At 38.9% G+C, this 16,161-nt stretch overlaps 1 protein-coding gene across 1 annotated transcript; it reads left to right on the top strand.

The window, feature by feature from the left end:
• The first annotated feature begins 1,543 nt into the window (after window positions 1-1,543).
• Window positions 1,544-10,686, top strand: LOC108416272 (pregnancy-specific beta-1-glycoprotein 1-like). The gene is made up of 4 exons (XM_037532809.1): window positions 1,544-1,602; window positions 2,648-3,015; window positions 3,316-3,600; window positions 10,571-10,686. The coding sequence occupies exons 1-4, from the start codon at window positions 1,544-1,546 to the stop codon at window positions 10,684-10,686; spliced, it is 828 nt and encodes a 275-aa protein (XP_037388706.1).
• Window positions 10,687-16,161: the final 5,475 nt, after the last annotated feature.

Here is a 16,161-nt window from a genome sequence, read left to right as displayed (position 1 = left end):
CATTATGGAATATATGCCAGTAACTAAACTAAATAAAGCCATAAACTAAAACAAATATAAAATTCAGAAGCTATTGGCTCTATAAAGACTGCACTGTTGGATTGTCTCTTTGAGCTGCAGTGCTGCCCATTTCCTTTGTGGGCTCTGTGGTCAGTGACCCTCCAGAGTAACTGGGGTGCAGGTATAATGTTTAGTTAAAGTGTGAGCAAAGGTGAAAAGCATTGCAGATTACTGTCCCATCAAAATCTCCTTTTTAAATTTGTGCTCTGTTTTATAAATATCAGCTGCTCTTTAAACTGTGTGAATGTTTCGTGATTAATGAACCAACAGAAACTGTCCAGAATTACTGAAAAATACAATTACATTAACTTAAAGTTATGAAAGTTAAGAACAATTTCATATACACCAATCAGGCATAACAATATGACCACCTCCTTGTTTCTACACTCATTGTCCATTTTATCATCTCCACTTACTATATAGGTGCACTTTGTAGTTCTACAATTACAGACTGTAGTCCATCTGTTTCTCTGGATACTTTGTTAACCCAGAGCAGGTACTATTTGGGTGGTGGATCATTCTCAGCACTGCAGTAACACTAACACTTGTGTGTTAGTGTGTGTTGTGCTGGTCTGAGTGGATCAGACGCAGAAGTGCTGCTGGAGTTTTTAAACACCTCAGTGTCACTGCTGGACTGAGAATAGTCCACCAACCAAAAATATCCAGTTAACAGTGTCCTGTGGGCAGCGTCCTGTGACCACTGATGAAGGAGTAGAGAATGACCAACACAAACTGTTGATAGATGAGCTATTGTCACTGACTTTACATCTACAAGGTGAACTGACAAGGTAGGAGTATCTAATAGAGTGGACAGTGAGTGGACACAGTGTTTAAAAACTCCAGAAGCACTGCTGTGTCTGATCAACTCATACCAGCCCAACACACACTAACACACCACTACCACGACATCAGTGTTACTGCAGTGCTGAGAATGATCCAAAACCCAAATAATACCTACTGTGTGAGGGTCTATGAGCGTCCTGATGACTGAAGAACAGGGTAAAGAGGGGCTAACAAAATATGCAGGGAAACAGATGGACTACAGTCTGTAACTGCTGAACTACAAAGTGCACCTATACAGTAAGTGGACCTGATAAAATGGACAATGAGCATAGAAACAAGGAGGTGGTCATAATGTTCATAATGTGGTCATAATGTTATGCCTGATCAGTGTATATGAGATTTAGTTGACGATACAGTGGATAATACATGATAATACTGACATATTCTGGCTCTGTGAATCAGTCAGTTTTGTCAAAACTAAGAGTTGCTGATAAGGTGTCAAAAGATCAATGGCCTGTGAAGCAGTGAGGTTTAACACAAGAGCCAATGTGTAAACAGAAAACTCAGTAGACAAAAATGTCAAGCCGTAGATCAATGGTTTCCAGCTGTCCCCCTGGAGAGCAACTCCAGAGTTTAGTTCTAACCTGTATCTAATAAGCTGCTCCACCCCTTACTTAACTCTAATACATCTGATCCAACAATGGAACATCAGATCCATCACCAGTGGGGACTTGGGAAGAGATTGATTATCTGGAGCAGGTGTGGCAAATTATGTTTGGAACTAGGCTCTGCAGAGAGGCAGCTCTCCAGAAGGAGGGTTGGAGATCTGCTTTAGAGTAACAGGCCTGATGCGTTTTACACTCTTCATACCAGCGGTCGGCAACATCGTTCTAACACAGTTTTAACAATAAATAGTCTTAAAAGCTGGAGTTAATATATAACTACTAGTTCACCCCATAACCCTAAAGAATGGCGCACAGACAACAGTCTCGCCTAGCTAGAAGCTAACAAAATGGCAAAGACTTTAAAAGAGCCTTGCTAATTTGGACGTGAATTGCATTTATAAACACTGCAGCTTGATGCCTGATACGTTTAATCTGCAACGAGAAACTGTCGCTAAAATGTTTTGAATATGAACTGAGTAGAAGCTGGCAAATGAGAAGCTGACTTCAGCCTCATAACACGCCAAACATTGAGAGACATTTTACAAGATATCATTCTACTTTCCCAATAAGTTTCCTGCGGAGATGCGAGAAAAGCAGATATAACTGAGCTAAAGCTTAAAGCACAGCAAAGTGAGTCTGCTTTTTTGTATTAGAACATTTAAAGAAGCAGAATAAATTGGTCAAAGCACAGATTTTAAACTTTGCCTTCATATCTATGTTTTTGTAAATAGGAGAAATTTTATTACAATCTGCACAGAAAATCATTTGGAAAGAAAACAAACTTCCTTTACGTATTTCTCATTGTTTAACTTAAGGAAAGTCATAAATACAGACTCAATCCTGTCACAGCAAATGCAAACTGAATGTAAAGAGTCACTAACTAACTAGTTAAGCATGTTATTGTGTAATTACATTAAACAGTCAAAAATGACAGCAACTCTAGACGTCTAAGGGTTTATCTTAAGGCATATTATTCAGTCATTTCCATGAAAAGGTTTAGTAGTTGCTATGAAATTACCAGGTAATGTAATAAGAAGAGTGAGAAGTTGAAGTGTCGGCCTCCATATGCACTTTTTGGACTTTAAGAGGTTAATATGAAATGAACTGATAGTAAATATCTTCTGTATGTGAGTCTTTAGACTAATATTATCTACTTACACTGTTTCAGGTCTGCTGTGCTCAGCTGGAGAAGAGGTTGTCAGACTGCAGGAGCTGGAGGGAAACACTGTAACCATCCATACTGGATTAACTGGAGTTCAGAGTGATGCTCACATACTGTGGTTTTATGGACCTGAGAATGCAGATATAAAGATAGTGAACAGTCAGATCATTAGAGGAGAGATTATTACAGACTATTACAGTGAGAGACTAAGAGACAGACTGCAGCTGAACAGAACCAGTGGATCTTTAACCATCAGGAACATCAGCAGAGAAGATTCTGGAGTTTATAAACTGCACATCATTACTGGAAGTATCTCAGTCTGGAGTTTCAGTGTTGATGTCTATGGTGAGTTAATATTACATTGTTGTCTATAGACTGAGGTAGAAGATGAATTAGCAGAACTGGGTTCAGACTGTATAACAGAATTAATCTTCCCACTTGGGAAAGTTGATTTTTTTCATCCCTTAAACCTCAGTGGTCTGTTTGGGGGTCTGCGCTTCCATTTTTCTGACATTTGTGCTGTTGTTGTTTTTTGTACTGTTAGTAGTTAAGAGTATTATTGGCAGTGTTTGTGGTTATATTTCTGTGTGTAACTTTTCCAGTGCTATTTTTATCTGCTTTAATGTTTTATTCTGTATTTCACAGCGCCAGTATCAAAGCCAATCATAAGAAATCAAAAGCGCTCCATGAGTCTCAGAGAGTCGTGTTCTCCTCTGTGCTCTGTGGAGAACGGGAAGGATGTGAGTTTGTCCTGGTATGAAGAGAAAGAGAGAATCTCCAGCATCAGCAGCTCAGATTCCAGTGAACGTCTTTATCTTCCTCTGAATAAAACCAACCCAGACTGTTCTACTTACACCTGTGTAGCTGCTAATCCAGTCAGCACTCAGACAACCCAGCTCAACATTACAGAACTCTGCTATAACAGCACAGGTAGATTAAAATCATTATTTTGATTTTATTTGATTTTGTTACTAAATGAAAGGCTTTATAATCAGAGGTGGTTCAGATTATGACTCGGGCTCAAAACCAAGAAACTACAGAAGCGATTAATATTGCTCTGTCAGAGACATATAAGTAATGCAAGTAACATAATGCTTATTAAGTCAGTAACTGTAATAGAAGAATGTACAGGGGTGCTTGAAAGTTTGTGAACCCTTTAGAATTTTCTATATTTGTATGAATTTGATCTCAAACTTCACCAGATTTTCACACAAGTCCTGAAAGAAGATACCCAAATTAAATAAATGACTCAAAAATATTGACTTGGTCATTTATTTATTGAGGAATATGATCCAACACATTGTAAAAAAAAGGTCCTAATTTTACAGGAAATAACACTTAAATTTTTAAGTTAAATTTCTATTTTTTGTTTTAATTGTATACAAGACTCTAAAATTATGGACATCTGTAAATTACCTGGCCAACTGTTATTTTAAGGATTCTACCAATACTGACAAATTACATTTATTTCTTACATGTTTTACTGAAACATTACTGTATAATTTATATAGTACTTTTCTGTTTTTTTTTTCTTAATTACATGCAAATTCCTGGAAAAAGCCAATAATTATTCGTAATTAAATAAGTAGCACATTAGCACAGTTTTAAAGGTTTATGTCAATACTAACAATTTGAGGTTTTTCTTAGTACTTCTAAGGTATATCTCATTAGTTTTACATTTTTAATAATTTTACATGTTTTGCCAATTAATTTGACAAAAGTAAAACGAGTAAAGCCAAATCAGAAAAACAAGGCATTGCAATTGTCCAGCCAGGAAGTAGCAGAAGCTGGAACGATAAGCTCTAAGTCCTTTAGAGCAGCAACGTACTAGAAACTTTCAACCTTGAGACAGCAGTCAAATTTTTATATGTATATATATATGTGTGTGTGTGTGTGTGTGTGTGTGTGTGTGTGTGTGTGTGTGTGTGTGTGTGTGGGTGTGTGTGTGTGTATTTATATTTAACCATCGCACTGTGTTGCGTTATATGACAGCGCTGCTCTTGTTGTTTGACAGTTCTGAGGAGCCTTTGTTTTAATATATAATCCAGTTTTTGACCTGTGAATGATCATCACACATTATTCTGTTGAAGATATGTCTACCTGAACGAGTTCTAGGCAGCTTTTAAACTTAGAAATCTGAATATTGATGTCTATGATCACACATTTTGGAGTTGTCCCTTCAAAACACACAGATTCTTTGTTTTATTCTTCATCAGGCTTGTCCAGTGTCCACTGCTGTGGCTCAGTTGAGCTTGTGGTCCGATTGGTGCTCTCCGCTCTGGTGGTCCTGGCCAACATCTCCATCCTGCTTTATCACTTCACATCCAGATCAGTTTCAGATGGAGGACTGAATAGAAAACATCACCACTAACAAATCACTGATGTTCTTCTCATATCAGAACACAAAAAATAGACTGTATGTAAAAATGCTTGGTACTGAATAGAACTGAAAACAGAGAATGTTCCTCTTCTCTCTTACCTAAAGGAACAACATGTAATACTGACAGAAAGCGTTTAAATAGGTACCGCAGTTCAAATTTACAGAGCCCTGCTGATGACATCCTGTATAAATAAAAATAATGCATGGCTTATTAACGTGTGGGAATGAGATCCTAATGTGTGGCCACAACTTAATAAAGCATGGGAATAAGATGATTAAGTCATGGTCATGACATAGTAAGGCATGAGAATGAGATCACGGCTTCCTAAGTCATGGCCACACATTATTTTCATTTATACAGGATGTCTCCAGTGGGGCTTCATACAAATTCAAAATACTGGAGAGAGTTCTGTTCACCCACCACCTCCTCCCCAGGCTTGAAGCTCACATGGGTTGCCAGGTTAAAGGTACTGAAACTATACCAACAAGCTCAAGACAAGCTCAACATTAAACTTTGACATGGCAAGTGATGATGAGTCCTACCCTGTAAGTTTATCAGTTTATGAATATGTCTGCAAAGTTTTTACAGATTCACTGTCCCTGGTCAGCCTGATAAATTAGTGAAGGTTAGCTAATCTTAGCTGAAGCTCAGTGCTTACCAGTTCAGGAGAAAATCAGCCAACTAGGCATCCATCTTTCTGGGCTCTAAGTTATCTCTGTCTTTCAAATGTATCACCCATAATTACATGCGTTTTACTACATCTCTGATCATGGAGCTCTTTAGAGAGATCCCAAGGCTTTTTAGCTTGTGTAGAACCTGATATTGTCTCTGTTTCATTTGCTCACTTCCATGTTGGCAGGATGCTGTTTGATAGCCAGTTTGTTTAGTATCTGGCAACCCGGAGCGTCAAAATAGTGCTGGGAAATGGGCAGTGGGCGGGATCACAAACCGAAACACAAGCAGAATTTCCGCTCTGCAATGGAAATTTCAGAGAAGGTCATACTTGCTGCAGGGCTGCTGTCGGTAGAATCCACTATCACAATGTAGCATGTTTCCCTAATGTCTGATGACACATCATGGTCCTTGTGTGATTTACAACAGTAAACATATCACATATTGTTCCTTTAATACTCATAAGTATCTTACACTTAAATAAAACCTTCCACCTTAAGGGAACTGGACATAGCTGGGTTCATAGATGTGCCACCTTTCAGAGTGAGGAATTTCATTCTTATAGTCAGGATTAACGTAGTTTAACAGCTGAAAGCAGTGGATTGCTGTGTGTGTGTGTGTGTGTGTGTGTGTGTGTGTGTGTGTGTGTGTGTGTGTGTGTGTGTGAGTCTATTTAAAAAATATATTTTGCAGCAACTCTGTCTGTGTTATGATCCTACCAAGGCTGTAGTGTCTGTCTACTGATTGTTCACAAACAATAATAATTCCAGGTAACTGAACTCCTATTATTTTATAACAACTTTGGTCAAATAAATTGGACCTGCATGAATAAAACGAGTTAAGTCAGCACTGGTAAATCAAGTCCCCTGAGCCCTAATGAGGAAATGAGAGCAGATTAAGTTTAGCCAATTGAAGTAAATTATGTTGGATCAACAAAATTGCCAAACGCTGAAGGAGCTGTTTAGTTCTGAGGAATAACTTTAATAACTCTTCAGCCCACAAATTACTTATGAGTGCTGTGTTTCACATGATTTGATTACAGAAGTCTGCAGGTTTACACTTCTGAGTTCATGTTACCATCCAGTTTCTACCTCTGTGCTTTCCAGCAGGGCATCCCTTTCCCAGTCCTGGTGACCCTGGGATCTGCACTTCTGCATTTTCCCTTTTCTACACACTGAATGAGGCGCTTGTTAACCAGTGGACGAGTTGAATCAGCTGTGCTCGATTAGACAAGGCACAAAAATATGCATGCTGAGTTGCCAGGACTGGGATTGGGAAGCCCTGCTTTACAGTAACCTTAGTGCAGTCTGGCTGGAAATCTTCTCTAGACTTTCTTCACAGTTTACCATGAGCTTGATGCTGAAAGGTTTCACCTCCAACCTAAATCTAACACAATTCATTCAGCTGATCAAAGATGTCTGAACGGAGTAATTAGATCAAGTGGGATTCGCTAATGTCTGCAGGGAAGGTAGAGCTTCAGGGCCTGGGCTGGTTCCCCATTCATCACATGTAGTTTCTCATATCCTGTCACCAGTACAGAAGAAAATAACACTCACTACAATACTGTGAGCTTAACCACAGCTCCTGGTAATGTAGGCATGAATAAGACAGTAAAATAGAATAAAAAAACCAACATTATTTGGTTTTCAAACATTATCACAGCTTCATAACACTCACAAATGCACATGGGGTGGAAAACTCGAGGCAAGGAATGTATAAAAGTGTATAAAAATGCAATATTTTGTCTACCAGTTGACCCCACCTTGCACTCTACTCCACCCCTTCCCCAAATTAGGGGACAAAATGTTTTTTTCAGTTAGTATTTTGAAGCTAAATTCCCCATATTGGTTTGTCACTCATATCTTATGTTATATTCTCATAAATTATCTTGCTTGTGTATGATATATATGATCTATAATATATTCATGAAGAAAACAATTAGGGCATGTGGCCTTTCACACGTCATGAGTTTGAGTGTGCAGTTCGAATTGTCGCCACTAGAGGGAGGCAATTTTCTCTGTTTTTAAACGTGTAATATAAAACTGTCAAAATAAATGTTCAAATAAAATCACTGGGCCTAAAGAGTCTTTCAAGCATTGGACCTCGTGAACAGGAACTCTAGATAAGACGGTCTGCTAAGTGCTGTGAATGTTATTATAAACCCAGAATTTAAAAATGCTCCCTATTTATTTTCTGTTGAGAACTGGCTCATTTCTATCACATGTGATATTAAGTTAACAAGTTTAAAATATGAATTATAAGTTAACTTAATATTACATATTTCAAATTACCCGGGTTACTGTTTTTAAGCTTAAAAGCTGCATAATTTTAGGACATTTTAATTAGTATGAAACACGAAACAGTTTATGGTTGAATGAAAAAGACACAACAGCATCGGCCTCAAAACCCAGACAGCGTATAGTACCGGTCTTAAGTCTGATTGGCTGGGGAAATCAATGACCGCTTCACAGCAACTGAAGTCTGTATTACTGCGCCACGTTACTAAACTCCAGTGCTGTTAGTGGATTAATATTAATCTCTGACTCTAATGCCGCTCGCCTGGACGTCCGAGTGTACTGACGAGGTAAGCACGCGTTTCTGTTTAAACTGATGGCTGACGGCTTATTCTCTTAACGTTACCTAGAGCTTGACTGGTCAGCTAGATCAGCTAACAGGCTAAAAATTAGTAAACATGATAAACAACTCCGTCATTAATCCCACAGGCTTGATTTACAGTAACGTTAATGTTGCTTAGCTGACGCTACGGCGTGATTCGGTGTGAAACGGCAATGTAAAAGTTGAAGGAATGTCATTTGAATGGCTTGCACGCTTCAAATGTCAGTGTTTGTCAGATCTGCCTTAACTAGCGTCAAATTCAGGCTGGATCCCAAATGGCTCCGCACTCCCTGGATAGTGCGCTATAAAAGTTTTGAATTTTGAGCTTCTGAAGCTGATTAATGCGCAGCTTGTACAGTATGGCCATGTCTGTCTCAGATTTTTAGACATATTTTGAACTATTGGGATGTAGGAGCCAGTAATCAATTTCCTACCTAGGGCACTATGTAGCAACGCAAGAGCCGTTTGGGATTGAGCCCCAGCGTGTGAGGAGGGGCGTTAGCCTGGTGCTAAAATGACTGTAAATCGCGTTCAGACGGTTATGAAAATTAGCTTTGTCGTCGCGGTGGTGCTTTGGTAACCAAAAAGTACTTTTAAAATGAAGGTTTTTGTGTTAAACAGTTCTAACCTGATATTATGAGTAAGTCCATGAAAATGACCGCACTATACACTGAGGAGCGACTGAACGGTCGTGTCCTCATTCAAACGGTCCATGGTTGCTTGGCAACGTCGACGCGCTCTAAAGCAGCGTTTGTCAGCCCTGGTCCTGCCCTACACATTTTAGTGGTTTTCCTACTTTAACACACTCACTTTAACCCAATAATGGGCTGTTAATAAGCTGATTTGTTGGATGATGTTGAGAGAAGGCAGCGCACTATAAAATTCAGGGCAGTGGGTCTCCAGAACCGGCGCTGAGAAGCACTGCGCTTAGAGGAACTAGATTTCTTGGCGGAATAACGTAAGAGTGCGGCATACCCTGCAGTACTTCGGCACTTTCCGTTTCAGTAGTCGTGTATATGGGATGGCTAACCTAAACCCCATGACAGCGGTAGCTCTTAGTATGACACCTAGAAAAATATGAGTTCTGTTTGAAAACGTGCTGCAGAGTTTGTAGGTGTTGAGAGCCGTTAGTTAAGAACATTTAATGTGAACGGAGGTTTGTTTTAAGTCTGTATTACCAGCTATTATAAACATGATAAATAACAAAATGCTATCCCGTTGTTCGGGCGCTAGAGGGCGCTCCCGAGCGAGTCAAAAACGAATGGGTTGAGATGGAGCATTTGAGAAAAATCATAGTTTATAAACGCTGCAACATTTTAATATGAATCAATACATTCGTTTCCTGAACACAGAACAGCATAAACAATAGCGTAAAACATTTTAACACCGCTGTTATATTTTTAAGAGCTTTTAAACTCGAGCTATTGGAGTTGTCGGGTAGGTCCATGACGTCAGTATGCGAACAGCCAATGAGCTGCTCCGCTCGCCCATCAATCAGTAAAGCCCGCCTCCTGCTGCCCGAAACCCGTTTACTGTAGAAATGGAGAAATATTTTACTAATTTTATATTTTACTAAACAGCAGATAAATTCTTCTACTTTCTAACATTAAAGAAACGTTCCGGGCGAGTGATTAGAAACTATTTTAACTGTTCGCCTTTAGCCGTTGAGCTCCATTCACTCCCATTTATTGAGGACTCGCTCGCGGGCGCCCTCTGGCGGTAAGCAGGCCTGTATTTGATTTAACTGGGAAATTAGTTAAGCAGTGTGACGTCACACTCCTCTCCAGATGAAACCTGGTAGGTCATGTGTTTCCATGAAATCTGATCAGTGAAACCGCCCAGTTTAATTCATGAACCGTGCAGATTTGCCCCAGAGCTGTTCTCCAGAGCGTTTATGGTTTGTTAAAGTTGCTCCAGCAGGTTCTAAATTACACCTGAACATCTAGTCTAACTGTTTACAGACTGACTGACCTGAGCTGAAATATTTACCTGATATAAATACAACAATGAGAATGATATGTATTTTATTTTATTTGACTGTTTAATGACATTTTTCATGGCTGCCTCAAATAAATGGGTTTCTTAATGGAAGTCCAAGACGTGACCTGTCAGGCCTTGGATGGTGTGGAATGACCTCAACGGAAATGTTTCAGTTCTTCAGCTGTGCTTTCAGGACTGTGGTTTGTTTAGGACAATCACATCACTGCGTATTTTACTGACCCGTCATGCAGAAGGGAAACCATGCAGCGAAGCCTTCAGACTGAGTGCGCAGGCTGCGGATGGATTCACCAGCGTTGCTGCCAAATACTTCAACGAGGCCAAAAGCCCAGCAAATGGTGAGGAGTAATGATTATTATATAGACATGTTCCACGCTGTTTGGGTGAGTAGGCAGTGTTTTATTCATAGTGCACTAGGCAGGGAGTAGGGAGCCATTTGAGATTTGGCTCTATTTTGGGAATAAGGACATAAAACGCCTTCAGCTCTGTGCTCGTATAATAAAGCAATAACCGACTTGAAGCGTGACGCGGAGTCACTAAAACTCCCTTCCCTGTGAATATATGATAACAAAGCGCTGTTCATTCCAGAAACCTTTGCTTTATAAGTTCTTCTTCGTCACCAAATTACTTTTTAAAATAGACTTTATTAAAGATTTCAAATCATAAAATCAATCAATACAAAATTACATGAGAACCAACTTACACACACACAGTACAACAAGTCTGTCTGAAACACAGTAATAAACATACTATTGATTTAGAAGAGAGAACAATAAATCCAGAGTGCAGCGATATTTTGATATGTGTCTTCTTTCCATGGTTCGCCGTTTAAAACAACTTCCACAGGAATTTGAGTCTGTTGGATTATCATTTTACATCTTGTTTTCCACATTTCATCATTAGTAACACAAACAATGAACCAATAAAAATCTTTCCTGACAAATTTTCGTAAAATTATAGTCTTAATGTTTATATTGAACTTTACACCAAGTGCTTTCAGGCTTTTCCTCATGTCCACAGATCTTTCACAGTGAGTTAACAAATGTCCAGTGGTCTAAACTTCATCACAATCAGCAGCTGGACGTATTTTTATGGTGACGTAGCAACTCAGCTTAACAATGTCGTACAGCTGATCTCCCCACATTTACTAGCCACGCCGTGCCTCTCATGTTCTCAGAGATGTTTCCAGTATATATACCATCTATACTGATAAAGGTCTCCATAGATTTGTTTGTTATAAATGTTCTGGGTCTTTCTACTAGAAATATTCCACCAGTCAATCTGCAGCTTTTCATATTTGGAAATAAAGTCGCTGTACATTAGTTTTAAGTATATTTCCCCCCCAACTTCTAATGTCACCCAGCCACACTGCACCTCTCTTTATTGCCTGTGCTGTCATTTTACAATAAGCCATTTTTAGTTTTGTCTTTTGCGCTGAGACCCAATAAATTTTTAGATTGAAATAAAATTTCCCTTTTAGTGACTTTAGTGATGGAAGTGCTCCAAATAAATCGCACACATCCTGTTCAGTCTCATAATGCATTTCTCACTGGGATGGAAAATAGGATTAAAAACAACAATTTTCACAAAACAAACATTTTAATAATTTGGATCTTGGTTTTATAATTTGATACTTTCCATTGTTCCTTTGGTCTCTTCCTCTTTATTGTTCCAGTTATGCTCAGTACAGTTATTGCTTGTAATCAAGAGTCCTTCAATTTTCATGTCTTCCTTCGTGTTTACACTCATATGAGGTTCGTTATTTCCACCCAGCCACATTCCTTATCCACACAGTCTTATCTGGATTTACTTTCACCCCAGCGGCCTCTTTATGCTTTTCTAAATGGTCGTTTACCGCATTAAATCGGCACTGGTTTTTAATAATGGCCATTACATCGTCTGCGATTTTGACCTGTTTACCTGATTTATTAAACTGAAAATACAAAATACAAATGTGCTGCTTGATTTTGTGCAGAAAAGGACTCATGGCTATGATATAGAGTGCAGCACTCAGAGGGCGTTCCCGTTTAACCCCTCTGTGAATCTCAAACGGTAATACTCACCATATCTATGAATTTTAAAGGCAAACCCAAACACTTCATCATTTGGCACAAATACTCCCTTGAAACAAAATCAAAAGCCTTTTTCTGGTCCAGACTGATTAACCGGTAGTCGTGCTTGTCTGAAATAACTTCCCTAACCATTCATACATTATCAATCATAAAATGACCTTTCATTGCACGTTTGATCAAATTCGATTGCTCTAATATGAACTCATCATTCAGCTCATTAGGACTTCCACTGATATCCATAATCTATATTCATCACACTAATATGTCTCCAATTATCTAAATTATGCTGATGCTCTTTTCGTCACTGTTCGAGCGACTTCTGGCTTCTTTCTTACATTCATTATTATTAGTCAGTGAACTCTCTGAAATCCGATGTGGCAGATTAGTCCAGATTAGTTGAGGGTCCATGAACCTTCCACTTGCATATTATCGATCCAGTTAAACTGACAGGGATGCTCAAGGTCTTTGCGATGGCTCTTTAGTGTTTGATTAATGATGCTGTCCCTGAGAACTTTAGGAAGTTTATTCACCAAGATTGCTACTTGCTGATTCTTAACAACCAACATCTTTTATAATAACACCAGGTGCAATTCACACTTTTTTGATTGTTTAATTTTTTAAATATATCTTTATGCTTATGAATACATAGTTCGGTTCATATTAATGTATTTTAAGTGGATATATGATCTGGAAATACATTAAAGAACAAAACCTTTCTGAACCTGTCTCCCCTTGCTGCACATGTGCTTTGCAGCACTAGCTGTTAACTCTTGTGATGGTTGTTTTCCCACAGGCACTTAAGTTTGCACCAGTCTTCAGAGCGCATTGGCATGCCTTTCTCTGTCCTTGATGAATGAATCAGAGATTCAGAGGCTGTCGGGGTGCAACTAAGGACAGAAGGTGTGCGAGTGCAGAGGTAAAGAGTTAGAGCACTGTGTGTGTTGGTTGAAGAGCAGCTGCCACGCTACGTCTCTGAGGTGACACACAGGAAATGATTGTGTGGCTGGATCCATTTCAGTGTCACATCAACAGGTTATTAGGTATAAATTAGCCGCCTTCACCTCCAACTATGTCCATACATATTTGAGTGTTGTATTCATTATGCAGATAAACAGTATTTCTATAATCTTTCTAGTTCAAAGCTTTTCGGACCTTCTCCTTAGTGACATTACTGGCTTTTCAATACGAGAACAATTGATGGGTTCAGTTGAGGTTTAATCAAATTTATGATATTTTACAGAATTTATTTTGTGCTAATTGCTGAAAATACTTTTAATATTAAGCTTTAAAATATGACAACATTATACAGATCGTGAGAAGTTGAGGAAAAAATCAGGCCTCATTCATCAATATCTTCCCAAGTATTTGTTGTGTTCTGGCCCTGTTAGCTTTATCAGTGCTGTGGGCACATATGGTGTTTCTTCCAGAGTGAGGATGGATCATGGTGGGGGAAACAACACCATCTCCCACTTCATGAACATTTTCATGGGCTCTGGCAGGCGCATAATGAAAGAATTGAGCCTTTTTGGCGTGATCTGTAGCGTAATGTATTTGATGTCTATCACGATTTGTTCGCATTTCTTGAAACTGAGGGGATCCTTGATCTGGACAGTGAAATCCATCTTTGGGAATTTCTTAGTTTGACTCCCTTTCCAGATTTAAGAAGGAAGCAATACACCCAGAAGAGGATGAGATGGTGCCAGGTGAGGGTGTGGACGCTGAGCCTGGACTGAGTGATGCGTATCGAAGAGAGACGAAAGAGACTGTGGAAGGAGGCTCCACCCTGGACTGGCCAGAAGCAGAGGTGGCCCAGTCGGAAACTCGAGGGACAATCTCAGAAAAACTGTCCTTTTTTTTTTCTTAAGTTAGCATCCGCAAGGAATTCATGACTATTTGTGCCACTTTCATTGTTCATCAGATGATCACACACAACAGTGGTACTCTCTGATGGCCGTATCGCATGGTAGGTCACACCTCTGACATTAATGACCGCTATATTAATACAAACTTCTCTCTGTGACACTGATGTTTACATCAAGGACAGTGTTTAACATATGTGGTGTTGTATCACCATTAAGGCCTGTGTGAATTTGAAATACCTATTTCTCTTTAAATATTGAATTGAATAGAATTTCATTTGAAAAGCATCCTTAACAAATGAAACCAATATTTAAAAACAATTAAAGCGCACCTGCAGTTTAAATCCACTTGCAAGTTACTCATCTGCCACTAGATGTCACCGCAGGCTCATGTCTCAAGTTCATAACATTAAGCACCGAAAAGGCTTTGTCGTTTGTAACACGTCACCTCATTTTCTACCTGGCAGTTCCTAGTTTTTAATGCAACAAGAGAAAACTAGACAAAAAGAGCAAGAAGGAGCTGTAAAGAATACGTCTAAGGCTAGTGCACTTTAACAGTTATAGTAAGTAAAACACTAAATAAACAGGAGGAACATCATTGCATTGGTGTTTAAACGTATTGCATTGAAAGTGTGTTAGACTGAGGAATATGCTGAATTTCTAATAAACTAAGCTGAGTTCAGTGGTGTACAGGGCTGTTAGTGCTGAATGTGGCACAGAGGTTTAGGGTGTTGGAGAGGAGGCTTGGATAAGGCCAGGTTTTAATCTGATACAGTGTTCAGGATGTAGCACTGTTTAGGCGGTTGAGATAATTAGCTCTGGTAATCCCGCTTCTTCATGTAAATGCTCCAGTTAATAATTTGTGATTTGTTAAAAATATTTGCTGCCTTAATATGATACATTTTCATATATGTGGAGGCCAATTTTTATTAATACTGTTGTCATTTCTGTCGTCAATAATGACAAAAATTGAAAATAATGGTTGTTTTTTTCTGTCTTAAGCCTCTTTCTCTGTAAATTATGTAACCAGTAAGAGTGTATAACAACTTGAAAAAGCAGCAACAGAGTGTATCAGCAGATGGCACTATTTCTGTTGATGTAGATATTTCAGAGCTCACATTCTTACTATATATTGTATAACTTTATTCAGATATTTAGCTGATGATAATTTGTCTAGTACTCACTATCACTTTGTGTCTCTTCAGTGACCTGCATGTGCTGTCTGAATGTTTTTACATATGTACATTTACTTAGTCGTTCAACCCCTTGCCACAAGTAAACATCTTAACCCACACACACTATCTTCATATTATTTCTTTTTTCTTTTTTTTTAAAGTAAATCAGCATGAAAAACTTGAGGTTGCAAGTGAGCAAAAAGAAGAGCAAATAAACAGAAAAATGTTCATAGTAACAAAGCTCATGCACTGATGAATGAAATAACTAAAGGTTGGGCTCTGTCTTCTTCACAGTACCGTATAAGCTCATATTATTGTCAAATGCCTCCAAACATTCAGTAACTTCACACATCGCAGGTGAAAGGGAAGTGGTGGGGATCTGTGGGTAACATGTGAATTCGCTGAGAGAACGTGTGAAAGGAAGTAAACACCCTGTCAGTTCAGCTTCATCCTTTAATGATATTTTGAGTTTTCATGGTGGGTCCAAAGTCAAGAACTGAACAGAAGACATGAAGATACATGACCTTTTTAACATCTATGAGAGTTTATGCATGTTTAACATGAGAAGAATGACACGACTACAGCAGCATCTGTGTGTGTAACAATATTAAAAAATGACAACCTTGGCAATAGTGAGACCAATGAGTCATCAGGAGTCGAGGTATCAGGAGATTTTTCGGTGTGTGGTCTACATGTGACCAGGGCAGCCCACCTGGTC

Source organism: Pygocentrus nattereri, chromosome 22 (assembly GCF_015220715.1).
Source record: "Pygocentrus nattereri isolate fPygNat1 chromosome 22, fPygNat1.pri, whole genome shotgun sequence".
NCBI lineage: Eukaryota > Metazoa > Chordata > Actinopteri > Characiformes > Serrasalmidae > Pygocentrus > Pygocentrus nattereri.
Note: the sequence above shows the minus strand (reverse complement) of the source record. Positions and strands in the feature narration are given on the sequence as shown.